This window comes from Corythoichthys intestinalis, chromosome 21, assembly GCF_030265065.1.
Source record: "Corythoichthys intestinalis isolate RoL2023-P3 chromosome 21, ASM3026506v1, whole genome shotgun sequence".
Classification (NCBI taxonomy): Eukaryota; Metazoa; Chordata; class Actinopteri; order Syngnathiformes; family Syngnathidae; genus Corythoichthys; species Corythoichthys intestinalis.
This window is the reverse complement of record NC_080415.1, coordinates 16,349,271-16,375,167: the sequence shown is the minus strand read 5'-3', so window position 1 is coordinate 16,375,167 and position 25,897 is coordinate 16,349,271. Positions and strand designations below refer to the sequence as shown.

Here is a 25,897-nt window from a genome sequence, read left to right as displayed (position 1 = left end):
ACCTTGAAATGCTTCTTATGAAGCCCCTCCTTTGTTGCCCTGGCTGTTTGTTTGGGATAATTGTCATGCTGAAAGACCCAGCCACGTCTCATCTTCAATGCCCTTGCTGATGGAAGGAGATTTTCACTCAAAATCTCTCGATACATGGCCCCATTCATTCTTTCCTTTACACAGATCAGTCGTCCTGGTCCCTTTGCAGAAAAACAGCCCCAAAGCAAGATGTTTCCACCTCCATGTTTCACAGTGGGTATGGTGTTCTTCGGATGCAATTCTACCAAAAAGTTCTGTTTTGGTTTCATCTGACCATAACACATTCTCCCAGTCCTCTTCTGGATCATTCAAATGCTCTCTAGCGAACCGTAGACGGGCCTGGACGTGTACTGGCTTCAGCAGGGGGACATGTCTGGCAGTGCAGGATATGAGTCCCTGGCGGCGCATAATTGTGTTACTGTTAGAAGCCTTTGTTACTGTGGTCCCAGCTCTCTGTAGGTCATTCACTAGGTCCCCCCGTGTGGTTCTGGGATTTTTGCTCACCGTTCTTGTTATCATTTTGACGCCACCGGGTGAGATCTTGCATGGAGCCCCAGATCGAGGGAGATTATCAGTGGTCTTGTATGTGTTCCATTTTCTAATAATTGCTCCCACAGTTGATTTCTTTACACCAAGCGTTTTACCTATTGCAGATTCAGTCTTAGCCTGGTGCAGGTCTACAATTTTGTCTCTGGTGTCCTTCGACAGCTCTTTGGTCTTGGCCATAGTGGAGTTTGGAGTGTGACTGACTGGACAGGTGTCTTTTATACCGATAATGAGTTAAAACAGGTGCCATTAATACAGGTAACGAGTGAAGCCTTGTTAGACCTCGTTAGAAGAAGTTAGACCTCTTTGACAGCCAGAAATCTTGCTTGCTTGTAGGTGACCAAATATTTATTTTCCACTCTAATTTGGAAATAAATTCTTTAAAAATCAAACATTGTGATTTTCTGTTTTTTTTCCCCTCCACATTCTGTCTCTCATGGTTGAGGTTTACCCATGTTGACAATTACAGGCCTCTCCAAGCTTTTCAAGTAGGAGAGCTTTCACAATTGGTTGACTAAATGCTTATTTGCCCCACTGTATCTGCCTCGACTTTGGAGACGGAGGAAAGAGCGTCAACAAAACAGGAGGCGTGACAGCTAGCCAACTTGGTAACCCGAACCGAGCGGAGTTTCCAAGTCTTTTTCTCGCCTTTCGAAAACGAAAAATCACACAAAACTACCCCGATTCATATCACACATGATTGTCTTCGCGGCGAGCAAGTTACGGTTTGTCGTTTCAGCTGCGCCTCGGCTAGCAGGCAGTGCTCGTCACCGGGGAGAGAAGGGAAAACGCCTAAAATGTCAACAAAACAGGAGGAATATGATCACCCACAGAATGAAAACCACTTCCTTATTAAAACGTTTGCCATGATCCCAGTATGTGACAAAATATAATCCACGATGCTTACTTACTTCCTTGTCCGTCCAATGGTTGTCGGACTTGTTTTGGCCATTGCGGTGAGCAAGGATCTTTTGGAAATCCAAATCCTCACACAACACTCCCTGGTGTAGCAACAAAAGCCTGCAGAATATTGGGCTGGCGTGACGCAAAAAATAAACAAACGAATCAGGAAAATCAGTTGAATCCACAGTTTTTCTGCATGCTATATACTAATGGCTGTATTGTGAATATAATCTCTACCGCTGACGTCACATTCGCCTTCTCCTCAACCCCAGGCTTGAGCCGAAAGTCAGTCATTTTCATGGCGCCGGATTAAAAAATTTGAATAAATAGATCGATTGCTTTCACACACATCCAAGCGGTCCATTTGATTCAGGTAAATAAACATGCTTTTTTGTGTCACAGACACTTTAATAATGATAATGCTCACATAACAAATCCCAAACATCTTAGTTTGGAGACATCTATTGGTCAATTGGCATAACTGCTGTGCTAAATTGTGACCAGCCCTTGTACAAAGTAAGGTGGCGTAGGGCTTCTACATTCACTTTGATGAATATTTTTCATGCATGTCGGTCCTAAACCGATAATGAAATACCGATGTCGATATTACCCAATATCATTTTAAAATGGTATTATTGGCCAATATTCTCGACTACCCAATGATATCAGACACTTTAAATATAAGTGAAAAATTGTCCTATTCATGGGATTTTAGACTTCATATAATGTCTTGAAAAACGTTTTATGGGTATTTCCAGTACAAATTATCATGCAAACCTAATAAAGACAGAACTCAGAATTAAATTTTAATGAAATGGAAAATGCCATTTCCAGAGAAATTTGTTCTCCCGTGGGTCTGGTTTTTTTTGTGTGTGTGTGTGTGTGTGTGTCTGTGTGTGTGTGTGTGTGTGTGTGTGTGTGTGTGTGTGTGTGTGTGTGTGTGTGTGTGTGTGAGTTTATTAAATTGGAATTTTCCTTGTTGAAACACCAGTGTCCTTGTGTATGTTTGATCCACCACAGTGACCCAGTGCAAGAGCAAAGCATCCCACATTGTCTCCAGAAATGACATTTTCCAGTATTGAAAATACTCTGCTGGCTGGACTAAAGCTATTCCTGAATTATCCTTTGATGAGCTGTTTCTTTGCTCTAAATCCTTCACTAAAGTCAAAACAAGGACATCCTTTCCTTCTTGGTCCCAGAGGAAATTAGTCATGCAGGAAAAACCGGACGGACTTATCATGATACCGTCATACAGAAAAGGGATATCCATCTGATAAAAGTCTTATATAGGATTTGAAAAAAGATGATTGCAATTGCGCACAGCAGAGACGGGAGCTTTTCTGTTCTGAAAATATTGCGTGTCATGGCTGACCTTTCCTTTCTGCCGCTGTCTGAACTGATTAGCTTTCGTCAGATGTCTCCCGCACTTGCGAATCTCTGTTCAGATTCGTAAACAAGTAAAGCCGAGGTCTCCCGCGCGTCACAACAAGAAATCGTGTGGTGATTAGCTTTCATTTTCTGCCGCATTCAGTATTCAAAGGATCCTTGAACTCATGTTGGAGGGTCAGCAGATAACCTACAATTGACAACAAGTTAATTGAACGACGGAAAGGAGAAAGTTTGGACACCATAGTTCTAAGAGTGACGTTCATCTGTAACTTTTCTAGATTAAGTAAAAATGAAAATGTTTGCAAAATTTGCACTATTAGAACAGTAATTATTACAGTAATTTCCGGACTTAAAGACGCTACTTTTTTCCCTCATTCTGAATCCTGCGGTTTATAGCACAGTGTGGTGTATTTGTTAATTTATTTAGGTTAATAGGCAACACTTTATTTGACAGCGGCATCATAAGACTGCCATAAGTCCATCATAATTATGACATGACACTATCATTGGCATTAATGAATGCTAATGACAGATTTCATTAAGTATCATCCAGCAAATTATGTCACTAACTCCATTTATTCCAGCTTGGATCTTTTACATCCATTCAAAAGATAATTTGCCGGATGACACAAAATGACATCTGCCATAAGCATTTATTATTTATTAAAGTAATTTTTCAAGTAATCTGTGACAACACTGGTCAAGATAGTTGTCAGTCGACAGATTATCACAAATGTTATGGAAATATTTTATAAAGGTTGAAAAAATCAGTATTGCTTTAAAATAATGAAAATTTTAAAAATTATGGAAGTGTATTTGAGTGATAAAATGTTTACTTTTTATTTAGTAACTGAAGTCTTTGAATCAGCAAAAATCAGCTATTTAAAAGGGAAATGTGAACTAAGGTTGGACAACCATGTTTTTGAATAATATCAATGGCTAAACAATTATAAGCATATTTTCATTATTTTTTTTAACGCAACCCTTCCAGATTCTTTGTTTAACCCATAGCAACGCCCTTGACAACGAAAATGCTTTTCTTTGGCAATCTTCGGAAATCTTCGGGAATGACGTCACACCGGAAAGTGCGAGGGAAGTCCGCCATAGAACAGTATTGTTTGTTGCATTGCTTCTCGGTAAGATGCCACGGCGGTGTGTGGCGATGTTTTGTTCTCACTCAAATGAAAAGTTGTATGAGTGGCCAAAGGATAGCAGGGCACGTAAATGGACATCTTTCGTTCGCACGAAGCGAATGAATTTCACGCCATCATCGAGTAGTGTTCTCTGCTGCAAACACTTCGAAGATGCCTGCTTCCTTAACCGGTCTGCTTATGATCAAGTATTTGCCAAAAAGTGTGATTTTTGGATAGATGACTGATGACTTTGTCAAAGCAGAGCTGCCAACTGTTGTGGAATGTACAGTAGAAGCTAGCGACGTTAGCCGAAAGCCAACTCGTGGCAATAGTCGTGGCATAGTTGTGTTTGCTAGTGTTACGTCCCAAGGATGGCTCGCGAAGGGCGTAACATAAAACGAGCCATGAATATGTACAAAATGTGGATGAAGCGCGGCTTCAGGGTAAGCCCAGGCCAAAACAACAAACAAAAGGAATCTACACTTGAACCCCACCCGCAAACTAAACCCTGATCACGAAAAAGAACAAAGAAAAGACAACCACAAACCTAGCTTCTTACGCTAAACAAAACAGGAGAAAACGGGTTGAACAGAAATGGCGACTTACACCTATTGCTTCAGTGCTCTTATTTACAGTGGTGAACAAAAACGATCCAATAACGAATAAACACAAAAGACCTCCCCGAAAAAGCGGGAGTGTATCAGACTAGCGATCAAATGCAAACGAGCGTGAATGGTGAGCAAACAGCTGGCGAGGAGGACCGCAGCAGAATGCTGTGAAATGCGACCTCCCAGAGCGTTGACAGCAGCAGGTTTACACCGCCGGGGAGTTTGTGCACATTTATTTGTATTTGTATTATGTATTTCCACTTTCATGCTTCTAGTTTGTTGTTTCTAGTTCGAGCGCCGCTGACAGGTGACAATTTAGCGTGTAGGCACTGAGTCAATCTCGCGGCGAATCAGCGAGCGCGCAGGTCACGCAGTGAAACATGGGAAATGTAGTCTCGGGACAACACTGAAGTGGTGCTTTGTAATGTGTTCGCTTGTGTGAAAAAACTACATTTCCTCACGCCATTAGACGCCACTTCCTGCCGAGAGCTGTGCCGAGCTGTGTTCTAACTTTTCCATAAGAACTGCTCCATGTGTTAATAAAGAGACAAGGTTGTCAGCACGTCGTGTGTTCGATACATTTGTAAACAAAAAGCTCATAACAAGACACTATGCACGATCCGTTTAAGAGACGCTGGAGTAGGAGACAAGGAGGAGATCGGTGAGAAGCAAAACTTCGAAAACGGTCGAATGTGGCGGCAGTCCGCTATTATTTTGTTTTCTTATTGTTGCCACAATAAAGCGATTATTTTGTCAAATATACAACATATAGATTATTTTTTCAAGCTTTATGTTTAATGTTTAATGTTTAATTACTTTACTTGTGACACTATTTGGCATGTGAAGAAATTAGTTCAGATTACTGCTTTAAGTAAAGATTATGTAGATTAGGTATGTAGAAAACATGTACAATTTTTTATTTCAACCTCAGGTAATAGTTTTTAAATTATTTCATTATCCGGGAATGAAATGAATAATAAGAGATATAAACAATTTTTAAATAATGTTTTCAGAAATAATTTGATTATTATTATTACTGTAAATATCTAATGCATTTAACAAGACATACATATATGTATGAGTTGATGTATAAATTAAAACAAATTTTACCAATATTTTAAATGAAAACAAAATGAACACACTTATTTACAGGTCTTGATAAAAAATCAGTCAGGAAGTTGCAGCTGGTACAGAATGCTGCAGCCAGAGTCCTCACAAATACAAGGAAGCTGGACCACATTTCACCAGTTTTGAAATCGCTACACTGGCTTCCAGTAAGTCAAGTTTTCGTTTCTACGTTGTGTTGATTTAAATGTGATTTTTATGATCTTCATGTGATGTAAAGCACTTTGAATTGCCTTGTGTTGAATTGTGCTATATAAATAAATTTGCCTTGCCTTGCCTTGCCTTAGGATGTAAAGGCTTGATTAATGTTAATAATTTAATTTGTTAAGAATTATTTATTCTCATGCACTATATTAACATTCCCTATCATTAAAATATTTGATCTAATGAATTGTCCATTGTATTTTTGCACTGATTTATGATTATTTTTCATCTTATTATTCATACCAAATGAATGTAATGATTAAATGCATTTAAATAATCAATCACAAAAAGGTAGAGCAATATGTAATAAATCAACACTACAAAAATAGCCATAATATTGTATAATAATCTTTTATTTCAACATATATTAACATCTTTCATATTCTGATTAAAGACACAGAGTATTTACAAGATTCTACAACAAGTCTTGGTGGCAAAATTGCTTATTGCAATGATTCCCGACCATATTGTGCCTTGAGAGATCATCAGGTGTGCCGCGAAACAGTTTTAGACAAAAAAAAAACAAAAACATAATGTACTATTATCTTCAATAACCACCATTATACCAGCATTGTTGTTGTTACATTTTTGTTTTGGTGGTGATTTTCACGTACCTTATTTTCAAAGAATCTGGGGAAACAGCCTTCTGGGAAGTGGAAGCTTATCACTTTTTCTAGTTTGCGTAGAATCCTACAATAATCCCCAAATGAGTGCAGGTTCTACTTGAGGCACAGAAGGTCTTTTACAACATTACAACAAGCAAATGATGAGACATGTTCAGATTTGTTGTGTATTAAATGCCTCACGTATCGGCGCCGTGCTCATGAAAGCGAGAAACGCTGTATCTCATCAATTGCTTTTGTAATAAATGTTTTAAATTGTAATGAGACTTGAAACCTTTTAGCTGTGCCAGTCCCGTCCATTAAAATAAACCGGGCAATTGCTCCGAGGTCGACTGTAAAGTTGTTTGATTTGGGCTCAATTAGACTCGAGGAGGACAGAAGCTTAACGACAGTAGCCGTGCGGCACGGTCGCTATAGCAACAGAAGTGATGGACTGTCAGCGCGAAAACTTGGGGGGGGGGGGCGGAGCAGGGGGAGTGATGAAAACAACGCCGACACAAACATGAGCGAGTCTACGCTCGGATAAAAACAAGGACGAGGGTGGTCACAAGCGCACGCTGAATCATTCACACGCTGCTTTCTTGTAATTAGCCGCAACTGTTTGGAGGCTGAAGCCAAGGATCTAATCAATCAGTCAGCTCGTGGAACAACAGTAACTAACACAGAGGGCGCTTCTCCAGATAAAAAAACAAACCTGGAATCTGATCAGAGTGGAAGGCAGGAACAGAGCACCTAAGGAAATTGTAGGATTGAGATCAAAGTCTCAACGTACAGTAAGGAAAATAAGTATTTGAACACCTGCGATTTTGCAAGTTCTCTCACTTAGAAATGATGGGCGGGTTTGAAATTTTCATGGTAGATGCTTGTCTACTGCGAGAGACTATCTAAAAATAAAAATCCAGAAATCACAGTGTATGATTTTTTTTAACAATTTATTTGAATTATACTGCTGAAAATAAGTATATGAACACCTGTCTTAGAGCTAGAATTGTGAGCCTCAAAGACCTGTTAGTCACCTTTAAAAAGTCCAACGAATAAGTGGAGTGGAGGGAAACTTTTTGACCAGTTTGAGGCGGTTAGCTGCATATAAACAAATGCCCACCCCATACAATCAGAAAGACTCTTACTAACATGGTCAAGACAAAAGAGCTGTTCCAAAGACAGAATTTTAGACTTCTACAAGGCTGGAAAGGGTTACGGGGAAATTGCCAAGCAACTTGACGATATAAGATCCACCGTTGGAGCAATTATTAGAAAATGGAAGAAGCTAAACATGACTGTCAATCTCCCTCGGACTGGGGCTCCATGCAAGCTCTACCTCGTAGGGTCTTAATGATCCTAAGAATGGTGAGGAATCATCCAAGAACTACATAGGAGGGGCAGGTTAATAGACCAGAAAGGATCCGGGACCACTATTTCGCAGGTTAATGTTGGTAATACACTAAGACGTCATGGTTTCAAATCATGCATGGAAAGGAAGATTCCCCTGCTTAAACCAGCATATGTCCTGGCCTGTTTTAAGTTTGCCAGTGACCATTTTGATGATCCAGTGGAGTCATGGGAGACAGTTATGTGGACATATGAGATTAAAATGGAACTTTTTTGTCTTAAATCCACTTATAGACCCTACCCACCGACGTCACAAAACCACGTGCTCGCTGTATGGTTCCGCCCACTTGTCCGACATTTTGTCTCTGTATTAGCATTGGTTTCAATTGATCGAGGAATTTAAAATGCATTTCATGGAAGACCCGGTGCTTTCTGATGCCGTAAACTCACTGGATGTGTTGCATAAAAGGCGTTATGTGGAAAAGCTTCGTTCTATACAGTCGCCAGATCCATATTTGATGCCCAAATCGATGTTTTTCGACCCACTGTCTTCGCCCTGTCTGCCTGACATCTGCTACGCTGATATTATCTTGTCCACACAAAATCAGCCTATTCTCACGAAAATTTGAAAAACTTCAAGAGCTTGGAGGCTTATAAATACTTCGTTGCTGGTTGGGTGAAACAGGTCCTCGTCCACGAAAATTCGGCAGGAATCTATCTTGTGCTTGGAAAGGTGAGTTACGAAATTTTCAATTCAAAATCTTTTGTTATTGCTAACATCCACTGTCAAGTCTAATGTATTTCATGTCGTTTGTCAATGGAGTTAAGGCTTTTAATGTTTATATGGTTTAGCGATAGCACTCTCACTACATACATACGTGTATGTTGTCGGCGATTAGCCTAGCAATGATCTTAATTGTGGTTATTTGTCAGCCCAAAACCCTCTAAGTATATCTTAAATGCATCTTACCGGATATAAAATGACTACTACATAGTTTGTGGTGATTTTTTGGTGCCCAGTTTTCACGTCGAATTGCAGCCGTCCATTTCGCTCTCCTGTTTGGATCCCTCGGAATACGGTAAAACTTCAAGTCTCTCCTTCCATCTTCTCTGTTAGTGCAACCAACAGCCACACACGCCTTCACCATTTTGATTATTAATGTTAAGGAGCAGAAAAACACGCCGTAAATAGGAGGAATGGACGTAGCCGTAACAGGTTAACACTATGTTTTGACGGACAATTGGGCGGTACCATTCAGGAGAGCGGAGTTGTGACGTCACGTGGGTAGGGTCTATAGTGCTTGGAGGAAGAAGAATGATGAGTACCATCCAAAGAACACCATCCCGACTGTGAATCATTGGGGTGGTAGCATCATGCTTTGGGGGTGTTTTTCTTCACATGGGACTAAACGACTGCACTGTATTAAGGAGAGGATGACCAGGGCCATATATTGTGAGATTTTTGGGAATAACGTCATTCTTTCAGGCTACATCTACGCTAGGACAGATAATGGCCTTAAACGTGTAATTAGTTGGACTATACGGCATGTTGGCTATACTAGTAGGCCTATTATACTGATTAGTTGTTAGATAATGTGGGCGGGTAATATGACCCGCCGCTTAATATGGACTGTTGTCTCCGTACGACAATCGGGTACTAAGGAAGTGATGTCATGCCGTCGCCATTTTTAGTGCAGCATGACGGCATCTTAAGCAATGGAGGCGGACGATCACGACGTGGCATTCCTGCTCCTCTTTTCTTTTCCACACATTTTTCTTAAACCTTCAAACTATGTCGCAATAATATGCCTCAATTCAGTGCTCATTTGTGGTCGTCCCATCGCGGATGACGCGGAGATGAGCATTTTTCACAGCGCTCGTCTTCTGCGTTGTCTCCGATCAGCCAGTTGCGTGGCTGGCTCCTCCCAACTCAATGCCGACCGAAAATGAGTATAGAAAAATGCTTGGAGGAAAATTGACCGAAAAGTGACCTGCGTGGTACCCTATATAAGTATAACACCACACCACACCATTTAAAGAGGCGCGCGATCAGTTTTTTTCCATGACATTTCTGCCTGTCAAAACTAGGGATGTCCCGATCCAGGTTTTTGCACTTCCGATCCGATACCGATACTGGCCGATACCGGCCTATCTGAGCATGTATTAAAGTTTAAAGTTATTTAGCCTCCTTACTTAGTTGTCAGACTCATTTTGAAAAAGGTTTTAGTACGCTTGATAACAACTAGCCAGCTGAATTAGGTGAGTTTGAATAACACAACGGTTGGTAACAAGGAACTGACCTGTTTATTCAGTGACAAACACAAAACATTATAAAAAAAAAAAAACAAACAAACAGAAATGGCATAGTCAGTCAGTAAAACATGCAAATAATATTGTAAACTGTCTTAAAAAACCAAAACACACAAACAACCTCAATGGAAAATCCCACAAACCCCCCAAGCTATTAGATGCTTTTAATGTTTCGTGCATTAGTTACAATAATTGTATAAAAAGCCTATCAGGTTTAAATAAACGACTATTTCAGTATCAAGTTAACATTTTAAAACAGTAAATAAAATACTCAAGTCCCCATTCTGAATCAGCAGCTTTAAACTACATTCAATTCATTTAATTTTGCGAACCAACTGTTGAAGTAGTTAAAATTGCTCCCGTTATTCCATAATTTCCCTTCTGTCTACTTCCGACATGTGAAAGTTTTAAAACTGTTTTGAAGATAGAATCAAGTCAAGATTTTGCTGATTTAGGAGTATTTTAGATAAAAAGTTAATTAGGTTCGCTTGGAAGGTTCACAACAGCCTACCAGGGAAGTCTTCTGCTTTAAGATGGTGGCTGTTTACTAACACATCTAGTTTTCAATACTTCAATGTTGCTAACGCAGTCGAGTCTGTCGTTTTGCATCTAGTTCTATATACGTATGATATCTATTATCTCCAGTAAAACAACGTTGACGTTGTTTGTAGCGGCTGTCAGCAGTAGTCAGGTATTCTTGTGTTTTTTATCCAGCGGCATGAGTTGAGCTAAAGCCGTGAGTTGAGCATTGGCATTACCCGGGTCTATGACAAGCATGATGTTTACTCTCGGGACGCAATGCGGTCCGTTTCTCATTGCGTCCCGAAGACCGCGCTGTGTATTAGTTCCGCTTTACTTGACATATTTCAAAAATTGGAATTTGGATGTTTGTGAATCGTTCTCGAATCTTCCACGGCCGGATCGCTCAAGGATGTAATGACGGCTGGGCATGTTGTACCGTGGTTCTAAGTGTTGGATGGTGCGTCTTTACTCACGAGAGATAATGGCTCGTCATCCAGAATGAATTCTTCGGCAATGACACTTGTTATTCCCTAGGCTTTGGGACTGTCGAGTGCCAGTTTGTCACGCATAGCAAAAGTTTCTGCCAGTGTTAGTTGCGTAGGACCTTTCTTTTTGTCTTCGTTTTTTTTAACATACTCCTTATATTGTTTGTGGTGGTATTTCGTTAAATGCTTGATTAGGTTGGTTGTATTAAAACTTCTTACAGCTTTACCACCACGCTTAACTTTATTGTGGCATATGTTGCACTCTGCCTCTTTGTCTTTGTTGTCCTTTAAGGTGAAATGATCCCACACAGCTGACATTTTTACCGATAAAATCTCTCGATAAATTGGGAGACGGTAATGTAGTTTGTTAAAGGTGTGACGTAAAATGCAGACCGGATTTTGTGGAAACTGAAGCAAAAACTGGAATGGATTATGTAAGTCGATGCGCTGGAAAATCCGGACCGGACTTTTAAAAAAAAAAACTGGATCGGAAGTCTGAATCGGAATTTTTCCATGTCGGCCGATCCAATACCGATGCACATTTTTTTGCCCATATCGGCGTTCGATCCGATTCAAATATCGGATCGGGACATCTCTAGACAAAACTGTCGCCACTTCCAGGATCACCACTCTTATGCACAAGCACTCCTGGTTGCAGCTTCCAGGAAATATGTGATTTTCAGGAAATATATGATTTTCTGAGGTGTTTATATACTTATTTGCAGCACTATAATACAAATAAATTGTTAAAAAATCGTACACTGTGATTTTGGGATTTGTTTTTCTTTAGATTGTTTGTCACAGTAGACAAGCACCTACCATAAAAATTTCAAACTCGCCCATTATTTCCAAGTGGGAGAACTTGCAAAATCGCAAGATGTTCAAATACTTATTTTCCTCAATGTACATAATGCTAGCGTTGGGCTTACAGTAGATGTACAAATTTGGTCAATTCTTATTTTTTCCACAAACCAATGCTAACGGCCACTCCCTACGTGAGCCTGTTCATTACAGTTGAAGAAAAAGAAGCAGCTACCATGTTAAACTTTATCATAGGCTCAAATTGGACTATCTAACAGTATCGCTTATGATACACCGTACTGTACATTCCGTCCTATTCAGTTGCTACATACAATGCATTGACCTGACAGTGGCTAAATCCCCTGATTTATAAAATTAGTACAGCTACATAGTTAAACTACCTGATATTACACAGCATTTTATTTTCTAATACCAAATGTATCCACAATATAGAGCAAGATTACTCGTCCTTTAGAAACATTGTGCTTTAGTGCTGGAAATTCACACATACACATCCAAACAGTCACTCACAAGTAGAAAAAGGGGAGAAAAAAATTAGAACGCGTGTTCTGCTTGTTATTGTTCGCACCTGTGCTCTCATAAAATGTTCTAGTAAATGGAGTTCATCAGTCCAGCAGCTGCGGAAAATTGATTTACGGGAATGGATTATTGATAAAACAGGAAGGGATCCACTTAAGTGTCCTGAGGTGATGGCAACACTGAGCATCAAGAAAACGTGTCCAGTAAAAACTGCTACATGGTAGTTGATTTTATGATCTTAAGTGTAGTAATGCACTGGACAATGTTGCTGTGGCCTCTGAAGTGATGTGAGAAATCCAATAAAAGAAGTTCTTCACAAATCTGGTGTCCATGGATTTATCATTCAAATATAGTAGTTACGATGAATTTGCATTAAAACTATGTTGCAAAAGTCATTTCAACGTATTGTCTCAGCACTTCCACCACAGTGGGAAAAGAAATCACTTGTCTGGCGTGTCCTGCCAAAGAACAAAGTCTGCAGAAGATCTTTCGTACATCTTTGGCCATAAATAATGCTGGCCGTCACCATCTGGCGTTTGTTCTTGTTCCCGTCCTAGAGACTGGGTATGTCCAGCCTCCTCTCCGGGGATGGAACGGATGCTCTGTTTGAGAAGCAAAGCCAGCAGATTCCAAGAGAAGTGGAAGGCTCTGTGTTCCTAGGAAGTGGCAGGAAGAAGAAGATGAAATACAATTGCCAGTGCACACTGCCAAGCTGGACCGGTTACCTCTCTTGTCACGGAAGGAAGCTCTTTCAGTCGTTGCTGACCGTGAATGCCAAGTCCTGACTTAATGCTGCTGCAAGATTTTACTGAAGCATTGAACTTCTCCCTTAAACTGCCTTTAGATACACAGTTTGGAGAAGGAACATTTACTGAAATGGCAACTGGTAAACACAAGTGTGCTACCAAGTCCCTGATGCGGTAGCGGTACAGTTGCCCGATTACAAACAGGAAGTTTTGTCCAGTCCAGCTTGAATAAAGCTCCAACTCGCTAACTATGGCTGATAAAGTGAAATAGAAAACAGACACACCGATTTTAATCGTAGTGGCAATCTGTCTTGTATTCTTGTCTTGTCCTGGACACTTTTCCTGTCCAACAGTGCGTTTGAGGGAAGTCGTGTAAAGACAGTAGGTCCCAGGAGGTGTATGAGGAAGAAAAGGAAGTAGCTGAAGATGAAATTTAGTTGGCAGTTGACTCCTCCAAGCCGGACAGCAGGCCTCTCTTGGGATGGTAAGACCTTGAGCCAGTTTAGGCTGTCAATTCCTACTAAAAGGCCTTTAACTTGGCTTCTTTTAGATGAAGTTTATTTCCAGTATGAGCAGAACTTTGCTCTTAAACGGCCTAAGATGGACTTATCTACCTAGTTAGACACAGATCTCAATGGCAGTGGCCATCACCATCTGGCTTTTGCTCTTGTCCCGTCCTGAAGGCTGATGCTGAGCAACCTCCTCTCTGGGGTCAGACAGGACGCTCCTTTTTAGGGGAGCTGGGCGAAGGCAGGAGGTCCCAGGTGGCGTGGAGGGCTCCGGGTGTCTGTGGGCTGTGCGAGAAGAAGAAGATGTGGATGAAGATGCAGCACAGTTTCCACTGCATACCCCCGAGCTGGACCGTTCCCCTCGCTTGGCACGGTAGGACGCTCTGCGCCTAAGCTCGCTCACAAGCTCGTATTTGACAAAGCAAAAGACGTCTTTGACCCCGCAACGTTTCTCCGGCTCAGCTGCGAGGAGCCTTTGGAACATTCGCAGAGCGTCGTCGGTGAATCGGCGCCACTGGGACGGATACGTTCCCACGGGACAGCCGGCTTTCTGCCAGCGTCGAAACTCCTCGTAGAAGGCGTCGGTTAGCAACGCAGCCTCCCAGGGGAAATTACCCGTGAGCATGCAGAAGACTAGAACTCCAAAAGCCCACACGTCCAGACTGGTGGTTACAAGGAAACCTTCGGTGCGGCTGGCCCGGCACACCTCCGGAGCCGTGTAGGGGATGGTGCCGCTCACCCTTTTTACACGACAGCCGACCCGACGGGTCATTCCGAAGTCGGCCAGCTTTATACGGCGGCACTCGCGGTCGAACAACAGCACGTTTTCTGGCTTGACGTCCCGGTGCACCAAGTTTTTACTGTGCATGAAATCCAGGGCCAGACCAAGTTGTTGCATGCACCGTTTGACCATTTCTTCTGGGAGGCCCACCTGAACAGAAGCAAAGCAACAGATTAACTCGACTTAACTCGACGGCTATTAATACAGTGATCCCTCGTGAAAAACCAGGAAATAGCAATAGAAGTTTTAATCTTCCAACTGAATTATTTTTAAACAAGAATAAAGTAGAAAAATGCATGTCTTTATTAAATGCTTCATTGAGTTAATCCACTCAAATCCGCTCATGCTGCTAACTTACACACGATGAGCTGCCACAGCAACTGTTTAACAACCTAAACGATTATTGAGGCATGAGACACTTTGAAGTTTCGGCTTCCAAGCGTCTCTGGCAAGATCAAACCTTAACGTCTGTCAGTCATCGTTAACTTTAATAAGCAACTCCAGTGCACTGCCAGACCAAGAAAAGCAGCAGGAGGGAGAGGGAGACTACGCTATGGGGCAGTTTACATGGCGACTCTGCAACACAAAGACGCAATGACTGAGTAGCGGACTCGCCTCGCGTGGGTATGCTGTCGGCGAAGACGAAAAATTCTGAATCCTGCCTCCAAAGTGGAAGAATCCGAATGCGGGGATTGAGGGGGGCTTCCTCGGCATGCATATCAAAGGCTCCTGCGGCGCGAGAACGCAACGTTAACGTCAGCACTCATACACGTCACATTGGGCGTGCGCAGCGGTGCTACTAAACATTAAAAAAAGCAAATATGGTGGAATGTCGGCTTTAATTTACTGTTTTAATAATATTTTTAAATTAAATATGTTGAATGTTTCAATTTTTGTGCCTTTATGAACAAAAGAAAAATGCCATTGCTTCGAGTGGGCGGGCATATTTTTTTCCAGGCTAAGGGAGCTTGGTGGGGTCAAAGTGCATCATTCTCTGTCGCCGTGTAAATCTGCACTGCCCCCTAGGGCCTGGCATGAATACTACATCGTTTTCGTGCGGAATTGTGACATTGTTCAAATGGAGACGCAAATGCAAAGTTGACATTTTTCGTATTCTCGGAGAGTCACCATGTAAATGGCCCCCTACATGATCTGATCGGGAGAGCTCATCTGTATTTATTTGTTTATTTTCAATTGGAAAAAAATCTACGATGGACTGAGGGTGCGAAGTTTGAAGCGCGAAGTAGCAAGGGATCACTGTAGTTTTTTATGAAAACGGAACAAAGGCAATGTAAAAATCACAAAACAACACACAAAATAACGGGTCTGGGCATACTTTATTTGATTGTTAGACGGATGAGCCAGAAAAGTTATCAAAAAGTGTATGTGAAATAATTTCAATTTATTTACTTAAATTCATTAATTTGCTGATGAGAGAAATCAATGTTGGTTTTGTTGTATTCAAGCTTTGGTTGTAAGCAAAAAAAAGTGATTTTTTTTCACAATTAAATTATTGATAAATTAATCTAGATTAATCTCTATAAATCAAAGAAAATTGTGTAATTAATTAGTTCTTTTCTTAAGTATATTGGAATTATTAGTAGCCATGTAGAATATTTTCACTAATATTTTCAAATTTTCTCAAGAATTATACAGTATATAGCAGGGGTCGGGAGCCTACTGTACCATGTCTGGCTCTTTTGATGAGTCCATCTGGCTATCTGCCAACCCGTAATTTTAAATGTGGAACCGGCCTGCTTGCTTGACATGAATGAGCTGTGATGAGCTGATAGTGCATTCACACATTTTTCTTAGGCATTCAAACGTACGTCGCAATAATATGCTGTAATTCAGGGCCATTTGGTGGTCCTCACGCCGCAGATTACACAGAGATGGGCATTAGTAAAGAGCTCGTCTCGCACGTTAAGTCTCCGCTCAGTAAGCAGTGGAGTTGGCCCTTCTCAACTCAATGCCGAGTGTACTGGAGTCTACAGTATAAAAAATGCGTAGGGGAAAAATTAAACCATGAAATTGAACTGCGTAGTACCCCAAGACACAGAGGCGTGCGATCATTTTCACTTTCACTACCATGTTTCTATTTGTTATTTTCCAAGTGGTGAGAGCACAACTGAGCAACGATTGTAACATCCAAGGTAACGATGAAAGGTTTTCGTTGTTTTTTTATTGATTTATTTCAATCACAACTCGGCAACTGCTCACAAAAGCTGGTATAGGTATTCAGTGGGGAGAACAAGAATTTGATACACTGCCAATGGGAAAACCCATTGTCAGTGTATCAAATACTTGTTCTCCCCACTGTATGTATATTTTTACAAAATAAGTTTATTAAAAGAAACACCCATCTTTAAAATTATATATTTTTAAATGTCTATGATTGAAATTTACGTTGCAATTATTCAATAAAAATGGATGTCCTATATACAGTTAGTGCCCGGGTTACAAATAGTTCCATTCCTATGCTGGTGACGTAACCTGAATTTCCGCGTAAATCGGAATTAACCCTTTAAGTACCCCTAAATGCCCTCTAAATCTCAAAATACCTATCCACAAACATGTGTTATACATCATTGTGCTGTCCTCGCCAAGACGTTGGAGCTAGCTAGCCTAGCTAGCTGGTTTGCTGACTTTATTCAGCTGCTCATGACATCAGCACTTGCAGAATGTAACTGAAACAAAAATCCAATTACCGTATAGCCCCGAATATAAGACAGCCTTGATTATAAGACGACCCCCTCTTTTTCAAGACTCAAGTTTGAAAAAAGACTTTTTGAACACCAAATTAATTTTTATACAGAAAATAATTACAGTACATCTGAATCAAATGATTATAACAATATATTTGAGAGAAAAAGCATGTTATTTTAATGGTATTTTTAGCATGTAATCTTAATATCTGAACATTTAAATAGTAAAATAAAGCGCTATCACATTCGTAAATGAATGGCTTCTGGTTTTTTAAATGTAAATAAACCGATCTATTGTGATAAAACAGCAAAATTGCAATAAATGCATTAACCATCAAAGTGAAGTCTAACTGTAACTGTAGTCTTGAAACAAATCTGAATAAGGAAAAACATTGCAATAAAGTAATGCAAACTAGTTAAACTTGATAGTAGCTGAGATCTGTCACGACAGAACATCGCTTTAATGATATATGGCGCCATCTAACGTCGTGAATGGGGAGTGCAGCTGAGATCTGTCATGACAGAACATCGCTTCAATGATATCTGCAGCCATCTAGTGTCGTGAATGTGTATAATGTCTAGACCGCGAATATAAGACGACCCCCTCTTTTTCAGTCCTATTTCAATGCAAAAAACACCGTCTTATATTTGGGCCAATACGGTAAATCAGTTTCATTTTCAATAACATCAATTCAAATTTGCATTTATAGCTAGCTGTTGATACAGCAACAACGTACCACACAAATGATTAACATCTACCAGTTAGTGTAAACTCGCCCCAAGTATTCGACCACAATTGAAAACTCAAAATAAACAGTACAAAAAGTGTTATATACAGGTATTGCCTCTGTGGATGCTTCACAAGCAACAAATATGCGCGCAGGCTCGCAGACTTTCCCCCCTCTCTCTCACTCGGCTGCGTCACTTCGTCGTAGCAACAAATGCGCTCTTCCTCATGTGCGCGTGTGCTGGTGCGCTCTTCTTTGTGTGCGCAAATACGGTCTTCTTGGTGTGTACACGCGATGTTACTCACATGCCATTAGTACTACCTGCTCTATGCTTCCTGCGCCAAGATAAAAGCATGCATCACAAAACAAAAGTCAACATTATAAAAAAGAAAAAAAAAAAGGAGACTCCAACATCTTAAAGTCGAAATCACGTAAGTCAGGTATGTTGTAACCCGGGGAATATATGGATTGTTGAAGCTTGAATATCCTTAGTATCCTTTCCCATATTTACTGTTTGACTGTTTGTATTACTCTAACACACCCAATATAAAATAAATAACATTCAAATCATAGTTTAAGAAAACAAATAGCACATATCTGAAGTACGAGTGGAATTGGAGTGATCGGAATTTGCAGCGCCAAGACAACGGACAGATAAGGGTGATAACAACTACAGGATGCCTGCTGACTGCGGAAGCCAACGCGCGTAGTGCAGCTGACGAGCGAGATTGACGTTGAAGGAGCGAGACAAGCAGGGGATGTCCAAGACATCTTCAAGCCCACGTCTGGACCACCAAATCCCACCATCAGCTCTTCTGGAAACCAACAATGGACAATCCAGAACAATGAAAGGACATCCTCTCCTCCCACAAAGAGCATCTGATAACGGAGGAACCCGCGACTGAGAAGTTGACACTCAGCACTCACGTGGCGCTGCGGCTGGCAAAATCTTTAACTCTCGTTGCTCTGACAACAGTATCGGCCGAACTCTCCTGCCCAATCCACAACAGACAATAACCCTAAACAATGCCCAAACACACACTTCTTCCGGATCACAGCCCACCTCAGCAAAGCCTTTAAACAGAATGTTTAAGGCGGAAAACACAGACAAGACTGAAAAAGCAGTTTCTGCTCTTGCACTCCTCTTTAAAAGAAACTGCTGTATTTTAAGCCAAAACAACTGTTGTGTTTGATAGAACTATATGTCTATATACTGCCATAGCAGATTCATGGCACATTAAGCCCCCGGACTATTTTTAATTTGCCCGTTTCACCCTTAAAACCCCCGTTTACAGACGTCGCGCAACCATTTTTGTTTTAACCCAGCCATGAAAACAAGGTAAGTAATTATATTGATTATTCAAAATGTCTGAGATTTTTAGCTTAGAATCATTAATTGACTTCTAATATGTTGTTTGAAAAAAAAAAAAAAACGACTTTAAAAAATGATTCACTCGCATATTTTAAACTTATAAACAAATTACGTCACAATGAAAAAAATGGCGTCTGTAAAAAATTCACGGATACCTACCTCATAACTATCGTTAAATTGTAGTTTTGTTTTGTTTTTTCTTTTACTGTCGCATTTATGTTAGATGATGAAAAATTGATCCAAACAAAGAAAAATTGAAAAAAAAATGTTTAAAAGGTTAAATACATGAAAAAGAACATCTCGACCACTCCTTGATGTCTGCGATTTCTGCATCGCAGCCCTTGTTATATTACCATGTTTCACCCACAAAATCCCCCAAAAATCCAGCTGTGGCCATTCACCGCTGTGTCTTCACACTCGGTGATACATGCGACGTGGAGTTTTTGGATCAAAACAAGATAAGTACGCGATAATATCTCATTAAAGTCATAGCGTCTGTAATTCTGCTCTCGTGTGCGCTCACCTCCAGATAGGATTTTGCTGTTTAAAAAAAGGAAAAAAAAAAAAAAAATGGCCTCCTGTCCAAATTTTTTCTTCCCCCAGAAAATGGAGATTTTAAGCTTTCCAATGATGTATCACACATGCACATCGGACAATTTTGAAATTTGGCCAAATTGGGGGTCTCAGAGCGGAACTTCAAGTCAGCTTAGTGTTTTCTGTCATAACTAATCATTCTCATTTTTCTCGGGAATCTCTTGTTGACCTGTGAGATGGTGAGCCTGGATCCAGCCTTCCTCTTCGTTTGAGTCTTTTTGCTGTTTTTGCCTTACTGTCAACTTGTGTTTCAAAGCCTTCTTCCAGCTTTTAAAATAGAGTCAGTACAAGGGGTTGAAACTAAGAAGAACGGAGTTTGGCCTTTTGGCTGGGTTGTTGAGATTGTGCCGGCCCAGGTTGTTGGAATTGCGCTAGCGCGATTCTGGTGGTATGGCTGGCGTGATTCCGTCAATTTGGCTAAGAGGTCAAATTCCAAAAATGTGTAATCGTTCAAAACTAACTAAGAAATTAATATAATAAATAAAAAAATATGGACAAATTTCTAGGTACAATAATTTAACCATTGCTAGAGTAGAAAATGCAATAAACTGTAAAATGCTTAGTATTGACTAAGCAGGTGTCCCAATACTTAAGTGTAAAACAATTGCTTTTGTGTAAAAGCAAAGCACAAACTGCATAATGTTCAGGGGAGCACTGATTTCCTCCCATATGAAAAAGTGTAGTGAACGTCTCAAGTCTTGTGTTCCGCTGCTATAGCAATTTTAATGAGAAAGCCAAGCGAAATAGTTCCAAAGCAAAGTCAGAGCTACTCTCATAGCGATAGAAGCGAGAAAAGGCTCCGGCCCCAGGAGAGCTTGTTAAAAGTGCACCATCTGAACATGATTGGAGCCGCTCTGTCTGCGTGAAGACGATGATTGGTGGAGACAAGCATGATGGCACTACCTGTGGGGGAATGATGTCGAAAAGGTCCCCGGCGGGAGCGTATTCTTGTCCAAACACGTAGCTGTCCTCCGTCTCAAAGAGCACGTCCAAGACTTTGATGATGAACGGGCTGGAGCTAAGCGAGTCTGTTAGGCTGTATTCCCGGAGGAAACTCTTCAGCTTGGTCTTGTTTTTGGTAACAAATTTCAGAGCCATTTTAGTGCCTGAAAAGATCAGACGGAAACATGATGAAATGTCTTCAAAGACCTCACAAAAAATTCAATTTAAGGAGCTGAAATTATATTTTTAACCCTTATGCTCTCCTTGGATATTTTTGCACTTTTATAACCAAACTAAAATGCCACACAAAGTACTGCAATAAAGCTTTTTTGCACCCCATGTTCACGAAATGGACATAGCAGAAATCGGTGCTGCATTCACTGACCTTGGCTTCTGTGTGCCACAAGGTCCACTTTTCCATATGTGCCCTTCCCCAGCTCGCGAATCTGCTCAAATTGCTTGGCTACATCTGCAGCGGAAAGCGAGGTGATGGCCAGGGCTTGCATGTCCTCCACAGGCACGCCACCGCCACATGGGGCCACTTTGGATGTGGGAGAGCCCCCACCGCTGCCCACCCTTCCCGTTCCAGTTGGGGAAAGGGACAGGCTGGCCTTGACGCTGTGCGGCAGACTAATGGAGGGAAAGAGAAAAAAAAAGCTTATTCCACAACTTTTGCCCCTTAAAAAAAGTGAAAGGTACAATTAAACAAGGGCGAAGCTTTGGTCTCAATATTGGTAGAGATGATAAAACAGCATAATTTGCATGTACACTTTTTGCTGGTGACGAGACATTAATAAGACCAAACAGATTGGGTGAACCGGGGTCAGTGCTACATTTCTCACGAATATGAATCTAATTAATTGATAGGCTAAATGATCAATGCAAAATAAATCTGTATTGATTTATACTAACTTTCAAACTACAAATTTATAAAGTCTTAATGTGATCATTTTTCTTAAATCTAGTTGAATAATTTTCTCTTTTAATCTTTTAATCTCTTTTTGAGTGTTAAAGACTAGTTAACAGATGAATACGTCAGATTATTCCACATAAATTAAGTAAATATTACTGTTTGTTCTTATTAAACCCATAGATCTACAGGTTGGTCATTTTTCACCTAAATCCCCCAAAATTTGCTTTCAAATAATATTTTGAACAATATCTAGTCTTGGATTAAGACCATTTCTGACAAACAAGCTTTTTTTAAAACTTAAATATACCTTTTTGCTTAAAATTAATCTGTTAGGTTTATTTTCAGCAAGCTATTTTTCTTGTTTCGAAAAATATATGTGAGTAAAATTTACTTGAAGCACTGGCATATCATTTCACTTAATTCTAGTAGATTTAATCTGAAAACAAGGGAATTTAACTAGTTATAAGGAGGTGTGTTTTTGCAGAGCATATGTGTTGGTTCAGGTGATACACAGTTCGATTCAACCCTTTGTTTTGGAAAAACTAATAAGGAAACATTTTGAAAACTTGCAGAATAAATGTCAAGATTTTATTGGTAAATTTAAATTGCAATATTTGAACATAAATTATATTAACATGCACAATAAATACAAACCCGTTAATAACAGGAATGCAGAAAATAAACATTTGTATCAAGACCACCCAACATTCACGTCTGTCTGTCTAAATAAATAACTTAGGGCTGTCAAAATTATAATTTTTTAAATTAATAACGTTAAAATGTTTGACGCAATTAACGCAGATGGCCCGCTCAGACAGATTTAAATGACAGTACAGTGAAACGCTCACTTGTTGTGTTTTATGGAGTTTTGCCCCCCTCTGTTGACGCTTGGGTGCGACTGATTTTATAGGCTTCAGCACCCATGAGCATTGTGTAAGTAATTATTGACATCAACAATGGCGGGCTACTAGTTTATTTTTTGATTGAAAATTTTACAAATTTTATTAAAACGAAAACATTAAGAGGGGTTTTAATATAAAATTTCTATAACTTGTACTAACATTTACCTTTTAAGAACTACAAGTCTTTCTATCCATGGATCGCTTTAACAGAATGTTAATAATAGTAATGCCATCCTGATGATTTATTGTTACAATAAACAAATACAGTACTTATGTACCGTATTTTGAATGTATATATCCATCTTGTGTCTTATCTTTCCATTCCAACATTAATTTACAGAAAAATATGGCATATTTTATAGATGGTTTGAATTGCGATTAATTGCGATTAATTACGATTAATTGATTTTTAAGCTGTAATTAACTCGATTAAACATTTTAATCGTTTGACACCCCTAATTTGAACATAAATTATATTAACATACAAGAGAAATACAAATCCGTTAATAACAGGAATGCAGAAAATAAACATTTGTATACAGACCACCCAACATTCACATCTGTCTAAATAAATAAATTAAATGTAACTGAAAAAGGTTCCTTCAGGTAAAACACTACTGCTTTCGTCTACAAGCACAGCCAAACCTAAAAAAAATACTAAAGCTTATTTGAGCTGCTTTAAGACCACAAAAATAAAATAAAAATGAAAACGGAGTAAACCTCAGTTCACTAAATTTCTCACAGTTTCATTAATGCTAACAGTAGAAAACACATACAGGAGGATATTTCTCTCAAAGCAGCTTCTTACTCGAGTTCGGGAAATTAATGTTATGCTAACTCTGAAGCAGGTCGGACTTTCAGGAGCAAAATTAGTAGTGTGTTCCCCACTTACTTACTGTGGCTGCTGCTAGAGGGAAAAAAAACTTCTAATATTCCTCGTCTTTGAAGGGGACGGAGGAGGCAGCATGATGTCTTTGTGTCGTCGGGGCTGTGATTGCGTGTGTGTGTTTCAAGTCATCAGCCAATCAAACTTGCGTTTGAGGGGGAAAATGGACTGGCACATTCAGCAAGCGAAAACGGGTCAATGTAAGTCTGAACATAATGAAAGTACTGTAGTTCACTTAATAATTGTAGGGTCAATGCTATTCTTACAACATATGGGAAGATGATTTAAATTACCTATATAACTAAAGTCATTATATAATGCAAATTAAGTTGCTTTAAAGTTGGTGGGGACAAATTGAGTGTCCTGAAAAGTTACTAGTGTTATGTCCCTACCGTCCCTATGCAAACCCCTTGCAATTAAATATGCTGTTATTCCTCTACATTCAGCTGATTTCGATCTAAACACTCTCAAATTAAAGCAATTGCGGTTGCAGGATTTTTCTGAAACGGGCCAAGAAGAGGCCACACTAACCCTCAAGGGGTATGTGTTGCTGCCATCTTTGTTCAGTGTTTGATTTGGTCAACAAGGCACTACACAGATTATCCTGCATGTGGCGGTAAAAACATGGATGGATGGACCAGTGTAGTTTACCTCCGTGTAGTTGGCCCAGCATCAGATACAAATGTATATAAAAATGCTGTCAATCGATTGTGCTATGTTTGTGCTTGTTGGTGCAGTAAAAAATTTCGTTTGTGCTTCTATAGTTTTTGAGATATTTACAATTCTTTTATAGATCAATCTGAGGTCAATCAGCCCCCAATTTTGATTAAAAATGGCTAAAAATAGTGTCAATCGTTTGTGCTGTGAAAATTTTTGTTTATGCCGCAATGCTTTTGTAGATATTATGCTTTTAATTTGTAGTGATGATGTCACACAGCCCCCCATCTGCTGCGGGACAGAACAGTAATGGTGCCATTCGTTTGTGTTAGCTTTGTGCTTGTTTGTGCTGTAAAAAATTTCGTTTGTGCTGCTTCATAGATTTTAGATATCATAGATAATTATTATTAGAATTATTATAGATAATAATTTCGGGTGATGACGTCACTTCCAGCCATTCCGTATCCTATTGCTGCATTCAAGGAAGGTGGGAACTCAGATTTATCCCACTGAGATGCAAAAACGAAGCACGATTGACACCCATTTTTAGCCCTGCATCTGATGGTGGGGCCAACTTCACGGAAGTATAAAGTTTGTAATAATTTGTATTTAATCATGCTGTGTGCAAGTGCAATACATGGAAAAATAATTTTAATCACTTTTTGAAAAGCCATATTAAACACAAAGAGTAGCATTAATATTTAACATATTCTAGAAACATTATTATCTCATTCTTTCTCATGTCAGAAAGGAAGAATTTGTCGATTGCCATGCTTTGTGCTCAAATGGGAAGAGGGACACTTGAGTGGCCATTCCAAATTAGAGGTGGGGCCAGGGTCCCTGTGGCCCTACCCCTAAAACCGCCAAAGAATTCAAGTCTGCAGTTAAATGACATTGTGTCCATTTCTTAATCCATTCCGTGGTGTCTAAAGCAAAAAACTGTCAGACTTCTGTCAATGTTAACAAGTCACCAACTTTATACAAAACAAAACTGAGCAAGACAAAAACAATCGACCAACACGTATACATACATGAACAGATTTAATGCCATACTTGGAGTCATTGACCGTTTTTGCAACATTTCTTTCAGTTCCGAATTTAAAATTACATTTTTTAAATGTGGAAATGCTTCTGCTTGCACCTCAAAAATCTTATCTAGAAATAATAGTCCTACATAGTACTGGTTCTAGTACTTATGTATTTATATTACAGTCATCATTATTATTATAGTGCTAGTGTCTCTATTATTTATACTGTGTTAAATTGATCATAAGACTATGTTGTTATGTTTATTACACAGTGGTATAAAAAAAAGTATCCAAACCTTTTGGAATTTCTCACATTTCTCCATAAAATCAACATCAAATGTGATCTGATCTTTGTCAAAACCACACAGATGAAAAAACAGTGTCTGCTTTAACTGAAACCACCCAAACATTTATAGGTTTTCCCATTTTGATGAGGATAGTATGCAAACAATGACAGAAGGGGGAAAAATAAGTAAGTGAACCATCACATTTAATCATAAAAATGACTTTAACTTCAACCAGACGCTTCCTGTAGCTGTAGATCAGTCTGGCACATCGATTAGGACTAATTTCAACCCATTGTTCT

The 25,897-nt window shown here is 39.7% G+C and overlaps 1 protein-coding gene across 4 annotated transcripts in view; it reads right to left on the bottom strand.

The window, feature by feature from the left end:
- Positions 1 to 6,306: 6,306 nt before the first annotated feature.
- Positions 6,307 to 25,897, bottom strand: part of sbk1 (SH3 domain binding kinase 1) — a 39,463-nt gene continuing 19,872 nt past the window's right edge. For 3 of the 4 annotated variants that reach the window (XM_057826324.1, XM_057826322.1, XM_057826323.1), the window contains 3 exons: positions 21,311 to 21,555; positions 20,887 to 21,089; positions 6,307 to 14,734 (listed from right to left, as the gene is read on the bottom strand). In XM_057826324.1, the coding sequence (XP_057682307.1) occupies positions 13,913 to 14,734; positions 20,887 to 21,089; positions 21,311 to 21,431 (1,146 nt within the window). In that variant the 5' untranslated portion in view covers positions 21,432 to 21,555 and the 3' untranslated portion in view covers positions 6,307 to 13,912. The remainder of the gene's footprint in view (positions 14,735 to 20,886; positions 21,090 to 21,310; positions 21,556 to 25,897) is intronic. The other variant, XR_009061780.1, reaches the window with a different exon arrangement.